Source organism: Scyliorhinus canicula, chromosome 17, assembly GCF_902713615.1.
Source record: "Scyliorhinus canicula chromosome 17, sScyCan1.1, whole genome shotgun sequence".
Taxonomy (NCBI): Eukaryota; Metazoa; Chordata; class Chondrichthyes; order Carcharhiniformes; family Scyliorhinidae; genus Scyliorhinus; species Scyliorhinus canicula.
This window is the reverse complement of record NC_052162.1, coordinates 80,803,263-80,819,007: the sequence shown is the minus strand read 5'-3', so window position 1 is coordinate 80,819,007 and position 15,745 is coordinate 80,803,263. Positions and strand designations below refer to the sequence as shown.

The 15,745-nt window shown below is 46.3% G+C and overlaps 1 protein-coding gene across 1 annotated transcript in view; it reads left to right on the top strand.

Moving 5' to 3' along the window:
- The window catches only part of LOC119952310 (UAP56-interacting factor-like), a 47,573-nt gene that overhangs the window by 16,030 nt on the left and 15,798 nt on the right, over positions 1–15,745 (top strand). Inside the window, exons 5-6 of the mRNA XM_038775966.1 lie at positions 4,126–4,200; positions 7,191–7,314. Coding sequence (XP_038631894.1) covers positions 4,126–4,200; positions 7,191–7,314 — 199 coding nt within the window. The remainder of the gene's footprint in view (positions 1–4,125; positions 4,201–7,190; positions 7,315–15,745) is intronic.

The window sequence follows — 15,745 nt, the reverse complement described above, 5'->3', positions numbered from 1 at the left end:
AACCAATTGTTTTACAAGCACAGCATGAAGGACACTGCAGCCAAGATCCATAACAAATGCCATTACGCACGTTGACCCCACACAAACAAAATATACAAATTTTAAAAACAAATCAGCAAAAAAACCAGTTTCAATTTTATTCTCCAACCTCTCTTCGTTCAAAAGATCTTCTGCAGAATTGCTGAAGCTTTTAAAATGGCTCTGTAACCACATCGGGAGCCCACCAAATCCTGATAATGCAGAAGAAAGAAAATTATAAAGAAGAAAGAAAGAAAAGAAAATTCCCGCACCAGCTGAGAACTCTGAATTCTCCCTCTGTGTACCTGAACAGGCGCAGGAATGTGGCAACTAGGGGCTTTTCACAGTAACTTCATTGCAGTGTTAATGTAAGACTACTTGTGACAATAAAGATTATTTCTTTAAAACAGTACTTCCTGTGCTGAAAACAGCCATGGTTGGTAAACCAACACTGAGACGAATTAAGACATAGGGAAAGGCCAGGCGAGGTGAAAAATTGACCATTATGGAAAAGAAGATTTTTAAGGAAAAGAGCTAACGTTTCGACTCCAGATGACCCTTTGTCAAAGACATGGAAGAGCTATGAAACTTGAAGACTTGTTTGAATCTATAAATTCGGAGACTGAGGGCAGGGGTATTATTGTAGATGCATTTGGGTAAAGATGCATTGTGTGGGCAGGTGCAGTATTAGGGTGTTTAAGACTAAGGATTAATGTGGGACTGGGAAAACAGTTCCGCCACATTATAATGTAGAGCAGTGTTGTTCAAACTTTTTTTCCGGGGACCCATTTTTACCAACCGGCCAACCTTCAGGACCCAACCCGGCCGACCTTCGCCACCCACGCCGGCCGACCTTCGCCACCCACCATTTTCTCTTTCCTTGTTTGCTGCTGACAAAAATGGAGGAAAGGGTTTGGGTCCCTTTGGCCCTCGTACACACTCCTCCAATGGAACCTGGTGGATGAAGGTGAAGCGATTCGGTGTCGGAAAGTATAGAGTCTCCACCTGTCCAAAGTTCTGCATTTTGTTTCCTGTAAAATTTTATCAAATAAAACCCCCCCCCCCGAACTCGTAAAATAAAAATAAAATGATAAAAATAAAAATTAAATGAATAAAAATAAAATCCCCCCGAACTTGTAAAACAAAAAGCTGCAGCTGGTCTTTTTTTAAAAAGTGGCTGCACTGCGCGTGAGTGCCCGATCGTCGGCGCAGTGCAGCCGCATTTTTTTTTTACATGTTCGTGGCCATTTTGAAGGCCGCTTGCAGCTGTTGCACGCAAATTTGCGCGATCTGGAGCACCACGACGGACGGCTCCGCGACCCTCCCAACACCCACCCGCGACCCATCCACAATGCCTGGTGTGGAGAATCCCATGGGAGTAGTAGAGTGTAGTCAGAACATTCTCTTGTCAATTTTTAAAAGTTGTGTGTTATTAATAAACAGTTATTGTTTAGCCATACATGCCTCTAGACCTCTTCAAGAGATAACATACAACCTTACAACAATTTATGATTTCCTGTTAGTGTAACAGAATCTTGAGAATGGTGAAAAGAACAACATTAAGGCACATTTCTAAAGCTAGGAAATACACTGATGGTGGCTGCTGTATTTTCGCATATGTTTTTAAAAAAGTAGAATTGAGAAAAAAAACTACCTGAATCTGATGCCACGATCCATTCATTTGAGATGCAAATCATTAAAGAACTTGCCCTGATATAACACTTTTCATATCTTCACAGTACTTCACAGATAATTAATTTTGAAGTCTAGTCGCTGTTATAATGTTGGTAAACACAACAGGCAATTAGTACATATTAAGGTCCCACAATCAATCTGTGGGATAAGCAACTAGATGATCTGAATTAATGGTGTTAACTGAGGGATTGATATTGGCCAGAATACTTGAAGGCCTTCATGTCTCTTTGTCAAGTACTGACATGGGCAGTAGAACCCACGCCCGTGGGTTTCCTGACAGCACAACGGGACACCCAATGGAAAACCCCAACAGCGAATCCCGCTGCCGCCACGCTGGAAAACGCGGCTGGCGGAACAGAGAATCCAGCCCGTGGTCTTTCACATTCACATCAGAACAGGAGTAGGCTGTTCAACCCTTTGAGCCTGCTCAGCTGTTACGTCATCTGTAACTCATCTCCATAAACATATTTTCATCATATCCCTTGATGCATTAACCTAATAAAAATATATTCATCTCCGTTTTGAAAATCATAGTAAAGGAAAATCTTCATTCTTGTGGGGCAATGGGAGCTCCAGGTTTCCACTACACCTTGTTTTGAGAAAGTGCTCATGACTTTCACTTCTAAATGTTTAGCTCTCATTTTAATATTATGCTTCTTGTTCTTGATTCCCCAAGCAGAGGAAATGGTTTTGCAATTGTATGAATTACTTTATAATTGTAAATCCCAGTTAGCTCACCACCCTCCCCAACTCCAGGGGAATAAAAAAATATATTTTACAACCTGTCATCATAATTTAATCCTTTCAGTCTTCATTTCATTCTGGTGAATCTTCATTGTAAGTTTTCCAAGATCATGGGTGGGATTTACCACTCAGCCCACCATTGGCTGGTGACGGGAACTCCTGGTCCTGCTGGGATTTTCCATTGAATGCACCCCTTGCAGCTGGGCAATCATCGACGGGGGCCCGGTCCCACCGATATGAACAGCCAGGAACGTCTGGCTCCATGTCTTTGCTCATGTCCACTGCCCAAAACTGAATGCATCCAGATGGAGCCTGACCCAATGGTGGAAACAAATGTATCCAAAGCTACTTTAGATAAAGGCCGACATTCCATAGGATTTTGCATCTCATCTGAAAGAGGGCACCGTGATTTGTGCAGAATTGAAATGTCAACCGAGATAATGTCTCCAAGTTTGTGAATTGGAGCGTTGTAGCCACCTGGGTTGGCCACTTCCTCACACAAAATGGAAGAACGCAAAGATTACAGGGTAAAATGGACATTTGCAAAAAAACAAGCAGTTTGCAGAATCCCCTGTATTCTAGCTGCTACAGAAACCAGACAGAATTGTAACTAACGAGCTGTGCATATTAAGTGAGCGATTCACGGTGATTCCCAGGCACAATGGACACAACAGTTAACTGCAATTGAAACATTCAATGGAAGGCCAGACATTCCGGCGCCTGTGGAGTCTAAGACAAAGGACACCAATAAGGTGTAAGGAACCGCCCGGTGACCGAGGAACAGCCCCGTTATTGGGGAAATTCAATCAATCAATTGGGAAGAGACCCAATCGATTGCAGGTTTAGAGAGGGTCCGCCCAGAAGGAAGCGAAGCCCCTGGGACCTATAAAAGTCAGGTCCCAGGACTGATTCTTTCTTCTTGACCAGCCGGCCCTCCCAGCAGAACACCTTTGCAGCAGAAGACCTTGAGAAGGAGAGGCCTGGTCAGCAGCCGCCATCAAATAAGTGTCATACAATGCACGCTACGAGAGCAGACACTCCTGACCCCTTTAGTCCACACCAACTGGAACCCTGCGGATCCAGGACAAAGCTAGAGGCCGTTGTTCCCTGATCCGGCAGTTCCCTTATTCCAGATAAGTATTGGCCTGTTAGTGGTAGGAATAGCCTAGTCTTAGTTTTAGTAGCATAATTAATAGATAACTATTATAATAAACGTGTCTTGTTTGAACTTACTAACTGGTGTATTGAGTTATTGGTTTGAACTTGAATCTTGTGGCGGTATCATAATGATACCTGGCGACTCTAGAGCTAAGGAATAAAACAGAGCCAAATTGAGTGTAAAGCACACTCACCCAGAACGAGCAACAGCGTGAACTAGTAACTTTCAGATGCAGGGATTCTACCAATGAGCCAAAACTGACATTATGCATCCAGTATCCCATAGAAAATGAATTTACTTGGCAAGGCTCAGATAGACCTTGGAAAACAAGATGGTTCCAAGATGCTAGAAAATGATCTTTGGTTATGCAACCATGTACGTTTTGGAAATATAATTCATGTGAGAATCTTGTTATTATATTCCGCTAATCATTTCATACATACATTGATATGGCATTACACTGTACTGATTCTAGATTGATCACTGCATATCTTATTTTGATTTTCTAGGTGGCGGAAGCAGTCAACTTCTAGCTCCATCTTAACAGTATCTGTACCCAATCCACAGGCCACCCAGCAAGCAGTGTAAGTTAACAATACAGAGAATTTGTCCTTGTTAGTAAAATCTTTAAACCTAAAAATATACTTATACCAGCAGCTATTCTGTGTGGGACGTCTGGTGACACAATGGGTAATGTCCCTACATCTGAGCCATAAGCTCTGGGTTTGAGCCCCACTCCAGGACTTGATGGTCATGGAAGGTGCATTCATAATGTGGTCAAACAGGTTGAGTGTCATCCTGAAAATCCTTCCAACTCGCCAGTGGCTGGTAGTAACTGCGGGAGAGACCCCTGGCCAGCCTTGCTTGATGCAAAGTGGAGCCCCTCAAGCTATAAGCGCCTGGTGAGAGTTTGGGATTACTAGCTATGGAAACAGATGAAAGTCAGCCTTGGGTGCACCACTAGGTGAAGAAACAGAATTGGAATATATTCTGAGCCAGTTCTCATGATGAGTCATAGCATACATTGTGTAAAAAAGGATATTACCAGCAAAGTGTCATTGAGAACCTAATACAGCTTCGCTCTATGTGGCAACAGGACTTAAATATAACTACATGTATATTTAGGTCTCTACTAGCTCTACACCAACCTGCAGCAGAAAGTCAGCAGACATTCATAATACTGCAGCAAAATACTGTGGCAGGACTGGCAGCATCTATGGAGAGGGGCACAGAGTTTAATGGCCCAGATCTTCGATCAATGAGGTGCAGTTTGCCGCCGTGCCCGCAGATTTCCCTGACTTGACAGTGTTGAATATTTCTTTCGGAACCTTTCAATCTCAGCTGTCAAAGGAAGGAACAACTCGCCGTCCCTCGGGGAACTCTCAGGGCGGAGTAGAGTCGGGGGAAGTCAGGACACAGCCTTTTATATGCTGTATGATCAGTTTAAAAGGTCCAATCTTTGAATGTTGTTGAATGGGTGTACGAGTTGGTGAGTGGGGTAGATGGGGAGTCGGAACGGGGGTGGAGGTAGTGTGGTGGTCAGGGGAATTTTGGTTCAATTCAGGGGTAGTCGGGTGGTAACGAATAGTGGGGTCAGGCAGACCTGGGTATTGGGGTGCTTGAATGATCAGGAGTGGTGGTCAGGGTGGGTAGTCAGGTCGGGTGGTTGGTAGGTTAGTATGGGATTCAGAGGGTTCGATTGAGGGGGCCGGGGGGCCAGTTTGGAGTTGCTAGGTGTTCGATAGGTTTTAATCTGGCTGGAGTTTTCCGGCCATAGGGACTCTCTGTTCCTGCCAGCAGCACACCCTTGCTTGTGGGTTTCCTGATGGCGTGGAGTGGCTTCATTGAGAAATCCCAATGGCAAGTGGCAGGAGAAGAGAATCCCAGCAGATGGCGTCCTGCCGAGAAACAGGGGGCTGGTGACCGGGGAATCCGGCCCTCTGTCTATTATTTCCAGGGTAACATTCTAGGTAAATGCTGCAGGTGTGTTGTAAATCTCCAACTCCAGCTCAGATTTGGAGACATTCATGAAGCATCTCAAGAAGCAAGGGAATTGTCCATCGACGATAAAACTTCCACAGTTTCCCAGTGCACATCTTCAGTTATACATCGGGTTTCTGACGATCCGGAGATCGGAAGGTTTGGCCAAGTCTCTCAGGTCAATGAAACACCAGAACACTAGAATCATAGAATTTACAGTGCAGAAGGAGGCCATTCGGCTGATTGAGTCTGTACCGGCTCTTGGAAAGAGCACCCTACTTAAGCCCACACCTCCACCCTATCCCCATAACCCCACCTAACCTAAGGGCAATATAGCATGGCTAATCCACCTAGCCTGCACATCTTTGGACTGGGGGAGGAAACCGGAGTACCCGGAGGAAACCCACGCAGGTACGGGAGAATGTGTAGACACCGCACAGACAGTGACCCAAGTTGGGAATCGAACCTGGAGCTGTGAAGCAACTGTGCTACCTACTGTGCCATCCACTAATTCTGTTTCTCTCTGCACTGATGCTATCAGAACTGCTGAGTCTCTGCATTTTCTGTTTTTGATTCACAATAAAGCCCTCTCATTATAGAGAGAGGAACATTCTGCTTGTTTATTTTTTTCTTCCTCATCCTGCATAGGGCAGTATCCCCTTTTTATTCAGTTCTTCCCTCCTATCAAATTCAAATGCAAATGGATTTACACCCTGCAATACCAAGGCACAATATGTTTGCACCTGTATGGTTTATGATTAATGTAACTACAAAAGTTCCTTACTGTTGGCTTCTGGATCAACAGAGCTGAGAGTGGGCCCTGTTAAATATCAGCAAGGCAATGGGATATGGAGCTACAAACACCACTCTGTTTCCTTCTCTTACAAAATCCATTATTGCTTTTCTGGTTGAAACTGACCTTGAATTAGGTATGGCTTTGAGTAGCTTTTGTACTGGTTCAGCAACCCCGAGTCTGAGAGATTAAATTGCGGAATGTAAGTTGTCAAATTCAATACGTTTGGTCACTTGTGAGCGAGCGGCAGAAAATATCTGCAGAAGCTGTTTGAGTGTTGTTAAAATCTGTTGCCAATTCGCACTGGAGACGCCAATAATGTTGCTCTTTTAACTAGATACAGATATGACCGTTATTATGGTGGCACAGTGGTTAGCACTGCTGCCTCACAGCTCCAGGCACCCGGGTTCAATTCCGGCCTCGGGTGACTGCCATTGCGGAGTCTGCACGTTCTCCTCGTGTCTGCGTGGGCTTCCCCTGGGTGCTCCGGTTTCCTCCCACAGTCCAAAAATGTGCAGATTAGGTGGATTGCTGTGCTAAATTGCCTCTTAGTTTCCAAAGGTTAGGTGGGGTTCCTGGGTTATGGGGATAGGGTGGAGGTGTGGGCTTAAGTAGGGTACACTTTCCAAGGACTGGTGCAGACTCGATGGGCTGAATGGCCTCCTTCTGCACTGCAAATTCGATCATTCTATGACGATAACGTAATTTTATCATGCTGTAGGATATGCAATCCTACATATAAACAAATTAATTGAATTAGGTAATGCAGAGATTTAACTTGAGCATTTGCTACCTTCACAGTCAAAGACAAAGAATCCAACGGCCACCTTTAAATGGAAGAAAAAGGATGACAACAACAAAAGCAGTAAGAAATCAACCAAAAGGAGTTTATCTTGGGTTCAACTTTAAGAGCATAGCCAATCAGGTATTAGATTATCTTTGGATCTTCGTTTTCTTTGCTAATGGGATAACTATCGCTGGCAAGACCAGCATTTAGAGTCATGGAGGTCTACAGCACAGAAAAGTCCCCAGTCAAAAACAATCATCTAAATATTCTAATCCCATTTTCCAGCCTTGTATGCCTTGGCATTGCAAGTGCACGTCTAAATACTTCTTAAATGTTTTGAGGGCCTCTGTTTTCACTAGTTTAAGGCAGTGAGGTTCAGACTTCCAACCCTCTAGGTGAAAAGGTTTTTCTCATATCCCCTCTAAACCTCCTGCCCCTTACTTTAAATCTATTCCCCTTGATCATTGATCCCTCCACCAAGGGAAAAGGTTTCTTCCTGTCTACTCTCAATTTTATACATTTCAATCATGTCCCCCCTCCGTCTCCTCTGCTCCAAGGAAAACAATCCCAGTCCATCACTAAAACTCTCCAGCCCAGGCAACATTCTGGTAAATCTCCCCCACCCTTTCCAGTGCTGTCACATCCATCTTATAATGTGGATTCCAGAACTGCACACAATACTCTAGCTGTGACCTAACTAACGTTTTATACGGTTGCAGCAGAACCTTCCTGCTCTTAAACTCTAAAATAAAGTCACCATTGGCTGCTTTCCCCTTTGAGGGGTAGAGCTGACTGGTGGTGATTTAACCTGAGGATCACCATACCTCATGCGAGGTGCAAGGTTGAGAAGATGGGCCTTAATCAATAAGCTCAGCTGGTACGGGAATTGAACCCATGCTATTGACATGCTTTGCATCACGAACCAGCTGTTCAGCCAACTAGTTTACAACGACCCTCCGAAAGAGCACTCTACCTAGGCCCAATCCCCTACCCTGTCCCTGTGAGCCCCACCTAACCTTTTTGAACACTAAGGGCAATTTAGAATGACCAATCCACCTAACCTGCACATCTTTGGATTGTGGGAGGAAACCGGAGCACCTGGAGGAAACCCACACAGTCACGGGGAGAATGTGCAAACTTGGCACAGTCACCCAAGGCCGGAATTGAACCTGGGTCCCTGGCAACCACTATGCTGCCATGAAATATTCCCTTGCCTTGTTTGTCCTGCCCAACTGCATCACCTCACATTTTTACAGATTGAATTCCAATTGCCACTGATCAGCCCATCTGATCAGCCCATCTATATCCTCCTGTAATCTAAGGCTATCCTCCTAACTATTTACCACCCCACCAATTTTCTGCAAACTTACTGATGTTCTCTCCTACATTTATGTCTGTCATTTATCTAAACCATAAACAGCCAGGGCCCCAACACTGTTCCCTGCGGGACCCCACTAGACACAAACGTCCAGTCAGAAAACACCCCTCGACCATCACCCTCTGCTTCCTGCCACTCAGCCAATCCTGGATCCAATTTGCCTAATTTCCTTGGATCCCATGGACTCTTACTTTCACTATCAGTCTGCCAGGTGGAAGAAGTCTTGCAGCAGTCTACTTCTAAGTAGACTATGCCAAATGCATTTGCCTCATCTATACACCTGGACACCTCTTCGAAAAAGTAAATCAAGTTGGTCAGACATGACCTTCCCTTAACAAAACCGTGCTGACTGTTCTTGTTTAAACCCTGCCTCTCCAAATGCAAATTAATTCTGTCTCTCAGAATTGCTTCCAATAGTTTCCTCACCTGTGAGATTATACTGACTGGCTTGTAATTTCCTGGTTTATCCCTGCCTCCCTTCTTGTATAATCGTACCACATTGGCTATCTTCCAGTCCTCTGGTGCCTCTCCTGTGGCCAGTGAGGAATTGAGGCTTATTGACAGTGCCCTTGCTATTTCCTACCTTGCCTCACTCAGCAGCCTAGGATGCATTTCATCTGGCCCTGGAAATTTGTCTACTTTTAAGCACATTTGTCTACTTATAAGCACATCAGCCCACCCAGAACATCCTCTCTGTTTATGTTATTTATTGCCATTCCTGATGGCTCGTGAGAAGTTGGAACTGAACCACCTCCTTGAACCATTCCAGTAGTGAAAGTAAATCTAGAGTGTTGTTAGGAAGGGAATTCAAGGACTTTGACCCAGTGACAGTGAAGCACTGATGATATTGTTCTAAATTAGGATGATGGATGGCTTGGGGAGGAATCTGGAGTTGGTAATCTGCAGAAGCATCTGCTGCCCTTGTCCTCTTAGGTGGCAGAGGATGTGGGTTTGAATGATGCTGGTCATGGAGCCTTGGAGGTTGACGGTTTACGTCCCTTATGTTTGTACGTTCCTCACCTTTGAGCTCAACCTGCAATTTGGCTTCTAATGCTGCACTCCATTTCTTCATATGCACCTGTGCCTCACTGAGTTCTCGGTGAGTTGGTGGTTGCTCCTCCTGCTTCAGAATCGACTTTGCTTTGTGTGTGTGTGAGCCTAAAACTCCAGTTTCATTGCTATACATTTTCCAGGTTCTGTGACAGCAGCTGTTTGACTCTGACGTTCAGGCTCAACCTTCTGCTGCTTTGCAGCTGGTTAGAAGGCACACACTCCTTCAGCTGTTCATCAGTGATGGAGGGAGCGATGTTAAAGTTGGGTGTTGGCATACCAATCAAGCTTTGTCCTGGATGGTATCAAACTTCTAGAATATTGTTGAAGCTGGACTCATCCAGGCAAGTGGAGAGTATTCCATCACATTCCTAACCTATCCCTTGTGGTTGGTGACTAGGCTTCGGTTAGCTCTTTAGCTATATGGATAGGGTGTGGGCCAGAATTACATCAACTGCAAATTCAATCCCCATAGCAGCTGCCGTAGTTCATGTTCATGCTTCATATAGAGAGGTGCCCCTAAAGATTTCTAAGCACTTGTCTCTCACTCTCTAACAGAGTAAGATGCCTATGGTCTTTCATGAACTATGTGATCATAGTAACCACACATTTGGGGAGTCAGAAACTGAGTTACTTGCTGCAGAATTCCCAATCTCTGATCTGCTCGTGTAGCCACAGTTTATATATGGCTTGTTCAATTTAGTTTCTTTTTTTCATAAATATTTTATTGAGATATTTTTGGTATAGTAACAACAACAAAATAAACAATATACATGAAACCATAAACATAGTGCAAAAACCTTTTGTACAGGTCCCACCTTTATTAACCCCCTACTAATCTAAACTACTCCCCCCCCACCCCCGCTCCCCCGTCTGCTGACGATTAATTTTACGCAAAGAAGTCGACAAACGGTTGCCACATCCGGATGAACCCTCACAATGACCCTCTCAAGGCGAACTTGATTTTCTCCAAACAGAGAAAGCTAGCCATGTCCGATAGTCAGGTCTCCGACTTCGGGGGCTTTGAGTCCCTCCAAGCTAATAGTATCCGTTTCCGGGCTACCAGGGAAGCAAAGGCCAGAACGTCTGCCTCTTTCTTCTCCTGGATTCCCGGGTCTTCCAAAAATCGCCACCTCTGGACTCAGCCCACCCTTGTTTTTAACACCATGGACATGCCGTCCGCAAACCCCTGCCAAAATTCCCTAAGCTTCGGACAGGTCCAAAACATGTGGACATGGTCCGCCGGTCCTCCCGCACATTTTGCGCACCTGTCCTCCATCCCAAAGAATCTGCTCATCCGGGCCACTGTCATGTGAGCCCGGTGAACAACCAAATTGTATCAGGCTGAGCCTGGCACATGTTGTGGATGCGTTGACTCTACTCAACGTGTCCGCCCATAGACAATCCTCTATCTCGCCTCCCAGTTTCTCCTCCCACTTGCGTTTCAGCTCCTCGGTCTTCGTCTCGTCGACCCCATCAGCTCCTTATAAATGGCCGAGACGTTCCCTTCTACCCACCCTCTGGAAACTACCCTGTCCTGAATCCTCCTTAGCGGTAGGAGCAGGAAGGTTGACACCTGTTTACGAAGGAAGTCCCGCACCTGCAGATAACTGAATTTGTTTCCCCTCGCCAACCCAAACTTTTCCTCCAACGCCCTCATACTCGGAAAGCTCCCCACTATAAACATATTCCCCATCCTCTCAATCCCCGCTCTCTGCCATAACTGGAACCCCCCGTCCATACTCCCCGGGGCAAACCGGTGATTACTACAGATTGGGGCCCAGATCGATGGTCCCACTGCTCTCACATGCCTCCTCCATTGGCCCCAGACTCTCAGGGCCGCCACCACCACTGGACTGGTGGAGTACCATGCCGGCGGGAACGGCAGAGGCGCAGTTACCAACACCCCCAGACTGGTGCCCTTCCATGAAGCCGCCTCCATACGCACCCATGCCAACCCCTCCCCCACCACCCACTTCCTGATAATGGCTTTATTAGCTGCCCAGTAATAGTTGCTAAAATTTGGCATCGCCAGCCCGCCCTCTCCCCGACTCCACTCAAGCATTACCTTCCTTGCTCATGGGATCTTGCCTGCACAGACGAAGCCCGTGATCACGCTGTTGACCCGCTTAAAAAAGGACCGTGGAATAAAGATGGGGAGACACTGAAGTACAAATAGGAATCTCGGGAGGACCGTCATCTTCATCATTTGCACCCTCCCAGCCAGAGACAACGGAAGCGCGTCCCATCTCCAAAAATCGTCCTTCATTTGGTCCACTAGCCAGGCCAGATTTAATTTATGCAGCTGGACCCATTCCCATACCACTTGGATGCCTAGATACCGAAAGCTTCCCTCTACTAATCTAAACTGCAACTCTCCCAGTCACCTCTCCTGTCCCCTCACCTGGACCACAAACATCTCACTCTTTTCCATATTAAGCTTATACCCCGAAAACCGGACAAATTCCCCTAGCATCCTCAGGATTTCTTTCATCCCCTCTATTGGGTCCAAAACGTACAGAAGCAGGTCATCCGCATAGAGCGAAACCCTGTGCTCCATCCCCCCGGCCCAGTCCTCTCCAGCCCCTCGAGGCTCTCTGAGCAATTGCCAGCGGCTCTATAGCCAGCGCAAACAACAGTGGGAAGAGGGGGCATCCCTGTCTCGTCCCCTGGTGCAGTCTAAAATAGTCCAATGTTGTCCTATTCGTCCGTACATTCTCTGAATACATTGTTTTGATATTGATAACCAGCAATGTGGAACTTTCCCAGCTGGTTGAAACCATAATAACATGTCAAGTACAAGTGCTGCTTGCACGGATGTTATCATGCATTGAAAATTGCTAGGTTGTTGATACCTGGTTTAATCCCAGTGGAGGATGCACATACTGAATCCTCGCTATTTCAAACCTCTGCAGTAAACCAATTTGCAACCTGAAAATGAGCCACACGGCACACGTATATCCTCTGGGATTACTATGCTGAGCATTTTTTTTTTGAAGTACTTTTATTCTCCTTTTTCAGATTTTGTCCTAAATTTACACCCAACAATAAACCATAATCAGTAACAAATGTAAGCTCAATCCCATATCAATAACAACAATCCCATCCTACCACCAAATCCCAGACATTAGCCCGCATGTTAACATCAACAAATGACAAAAAGGAATTGGGAATCACCCATAGTCACCATTAACACATACAGTCCCCCTCCCCCCTAATGTTCGATGTTATCCAATTCTCGAAAGTGCATAATGAATAACGCCCGTGAATTGTAGAACCCCTCCATCCTTCCCCTCAGTTCAAATTTGACCTTTTCAAGCATCAAGAATTCCAGCAAGTACCCCTGCCACGCCAGGGCACAGGGTGGAGAGGTTGAGAGCTTTCCATACTAAGGCTGCCTGTCCATGTGTAGTCCTCACATCAAGGTTTCAAATTGGCAACCTACAATTCCAAGCTGCCATTTTTCGCTGTTGTTTTAATGAATATCGACATCTCTGGCTATCAGATGGACTTTGTTGCCCCTTTTAACAATAGTAAAGTTAACTACGAGTGACGGTGTTTCTTCTCATAACCATCTTCCTGTTCTGCAGTCTCTTGCTTTTTCACCACTGCCTGGCCAGGTTGCAGTTCTTGCATATCAGAAAGGAGAAAGGCAATGTTATGGTGAACGGAGAAGATAGGGGAGGTGGGGGGGGGGAAGGGGAAGAGTGTGGAAAGTTCAGGTTAAAAATCAAGAGGTGAATTTACATCATCTTCAGCTTGAAGATCAGAAGAAACAGAGTAAGTTGCGGGATGAGTGGGAAGGAGAATGTGAGGAGGATTAGGCAAGAAGACAGCATCACCTTCAATGATTCCAGCCCTGCTGCTGACCACAGACCCAATTATGGCCATACCAAGTATGAGAACCACCACCTCGTCCTTCTTTGAGGACATTCTTTAGGGGCAGCACGGTAGCATTGTGGATAGCACAATTGCTTCACAGCTCCAAGGTCCCAGGTTCGATTCCAGCTTGGGTCACTGTCTGTGCGGAATCTGCACATCCTCTCCGTGTCTGCGTGGGTTTCCTCCGGGTGCTCCGGTTTCCTCCCACAGTCCAAAGATGTACAGGTTAGGTGGATTGGCCATGCTAAATTGCCCTTAGTGTTCAAAATTGCCCTTAGTGTTGGGTGGGGATACTGGGTTATGGGGATAGGGTGGAGGTGTTGACCTTGGGTAGGGTGCTCTTTCCAGGAGCCGGTGCAGATTCGATGGGCTGAATGGCCTTCTGCACTGTAAATTCTATGATAATCTATGACATGCAGTCTGCCTGTGGCTGTATGCCACCTTGTCCACCAAAAGAGAGATGGAAATGTGTCAATGAATGTGGTGCAATGTGTTTGGGTGATGCGGCTGCTTGGTTGAATAGCCGGCATTGCATGAAAGCTGTGGGATGTGGGTGTGAGGCTTGCAGCAATGGTGAATGTGTTGGGGTGAGTTGTGGCAATGCATGTTAGATAGTAGTTGTGAGCAATTGTTGGTAGGTGAGAGATTCGGTGGATAATTGTGAAGTTATCCACTTTGGTAGGAAAAACAGAATGGCAAAGTAAAAGTATTATTTACATGGTGATAGATTGGGAAATCTTGACATATAAAAGGACCTGGGTGTCTTTGTCCACCAGTCACTGAAAACAAGCATACAGTGCAGCATGAAGTTGGGAAGGAAATGGAGGGGGCGATTTTGGGGGCAGCACAGTGGTTAGCACTGTTGCTTCACAGCTCCAAGGTCCCAGGTTCGATTCCCGGCTTGGGTCACTATCTGTGCGGAGCCTACACATTCTCCCCGTGTCTCCATGGGTTTCCTCCGAGTGCTCCAGCTTCCTCCCACAGTCCAAAGACGTGCAGATGAGGTGGATAGGCCATGCTAAACTACCCCTTAGTGTCCAAAAAGTTAGGAGGGGTTACTGGGTTACGGGGATGGGTGGAGCTGTGGGCTTAAGTAGGGTGCTCCTGTGCAGACCTGATGGGCCGAATGGCCTCCTTCTGCATTGTAAATTCCATGAGCCTAAACAGTGATGTGCGCAAAATATTCGACAAAGGAGATTCTCGCTGGCGGAAACCTTATTTAAGTACATTTTAATGAATTTGCATATTATTAAAGAACCGACCGGTCGCATGATTTCCCCCCAACTGAATCGGCAAAGGTTCACAACAGCTTTATGGAGACTGGAAACAAAATCAAGGAGGTCCCACCAGGGGTGCCATGGTAATTACCTCTGGGGGTGAGGGTCATGCCCTTGCAGAGACAGACTGTGCCAACAAGGGGCAGTGCCAAGGCAGGCCCTCTGGGGAGCCGAATTTGGGAGGATTCCTGTTATGTGTGGTGTGGGGGAAAGTGCCAAGTCCTTTGAAGGAGGGTCTTGTAGTGACGGGGGGAACGGGCATTGGGGGAGGGGGATTTGGCAGTGAGGGGAGGAGTGCCGCCGATACAGCCACAGTTGTTGTGGGCATGGAGATGAGTGTGTGGGGGAGGGTGGGAGAGCCCCCGATAATTATGCATGGAGGGTGGGGCTGGGGGAACTAGCGGGTGGGGGAACTAGCGGTCGGGAGAGAGCTACTAATATGTTGCGGTGCTGGTGGAACCGGCTGGGGGAAGTTTAATCTCGGTTCTGATTGAGGCGCCCTTTGAAGATGGCATCCCATTCTTTGTGGAGCCTTGCCGATTCTGCTGCATCCCGTCCCACCATACTGACAGCATATAACACGCTCCCCTGATTTTCTTTTGTCAGAATGGCTCAAGATCTGGTGTGAAAGCTCAGCAGTGCATCTGGAGGCATGCGTGCCGGTCTTCAATCAGGGCTTGACACTCTGACAAATTATGGGATACTTCCGCTCGTTATATTGGCCTTCACTGCAAAAGGATTTGAGTACAAGAGCAAGGGTGTCTGACTGCAGCTGTATACAGCCTTGGTGTGACCACACCTGGAGTATCGTATACAGTTTTGGTCTCCTAATCTAAGAAAAGATATACTTGCTGAGGCACGATCAATTGCACAAAGACGAGATACAACTGAGTTGGATACAACTGAGGCTTTATTGCTCTAAGATGTGTGGCCTTCCACAGCAGCTGGTGAAATGGCTGCAGCATGGAGGACACACACATTT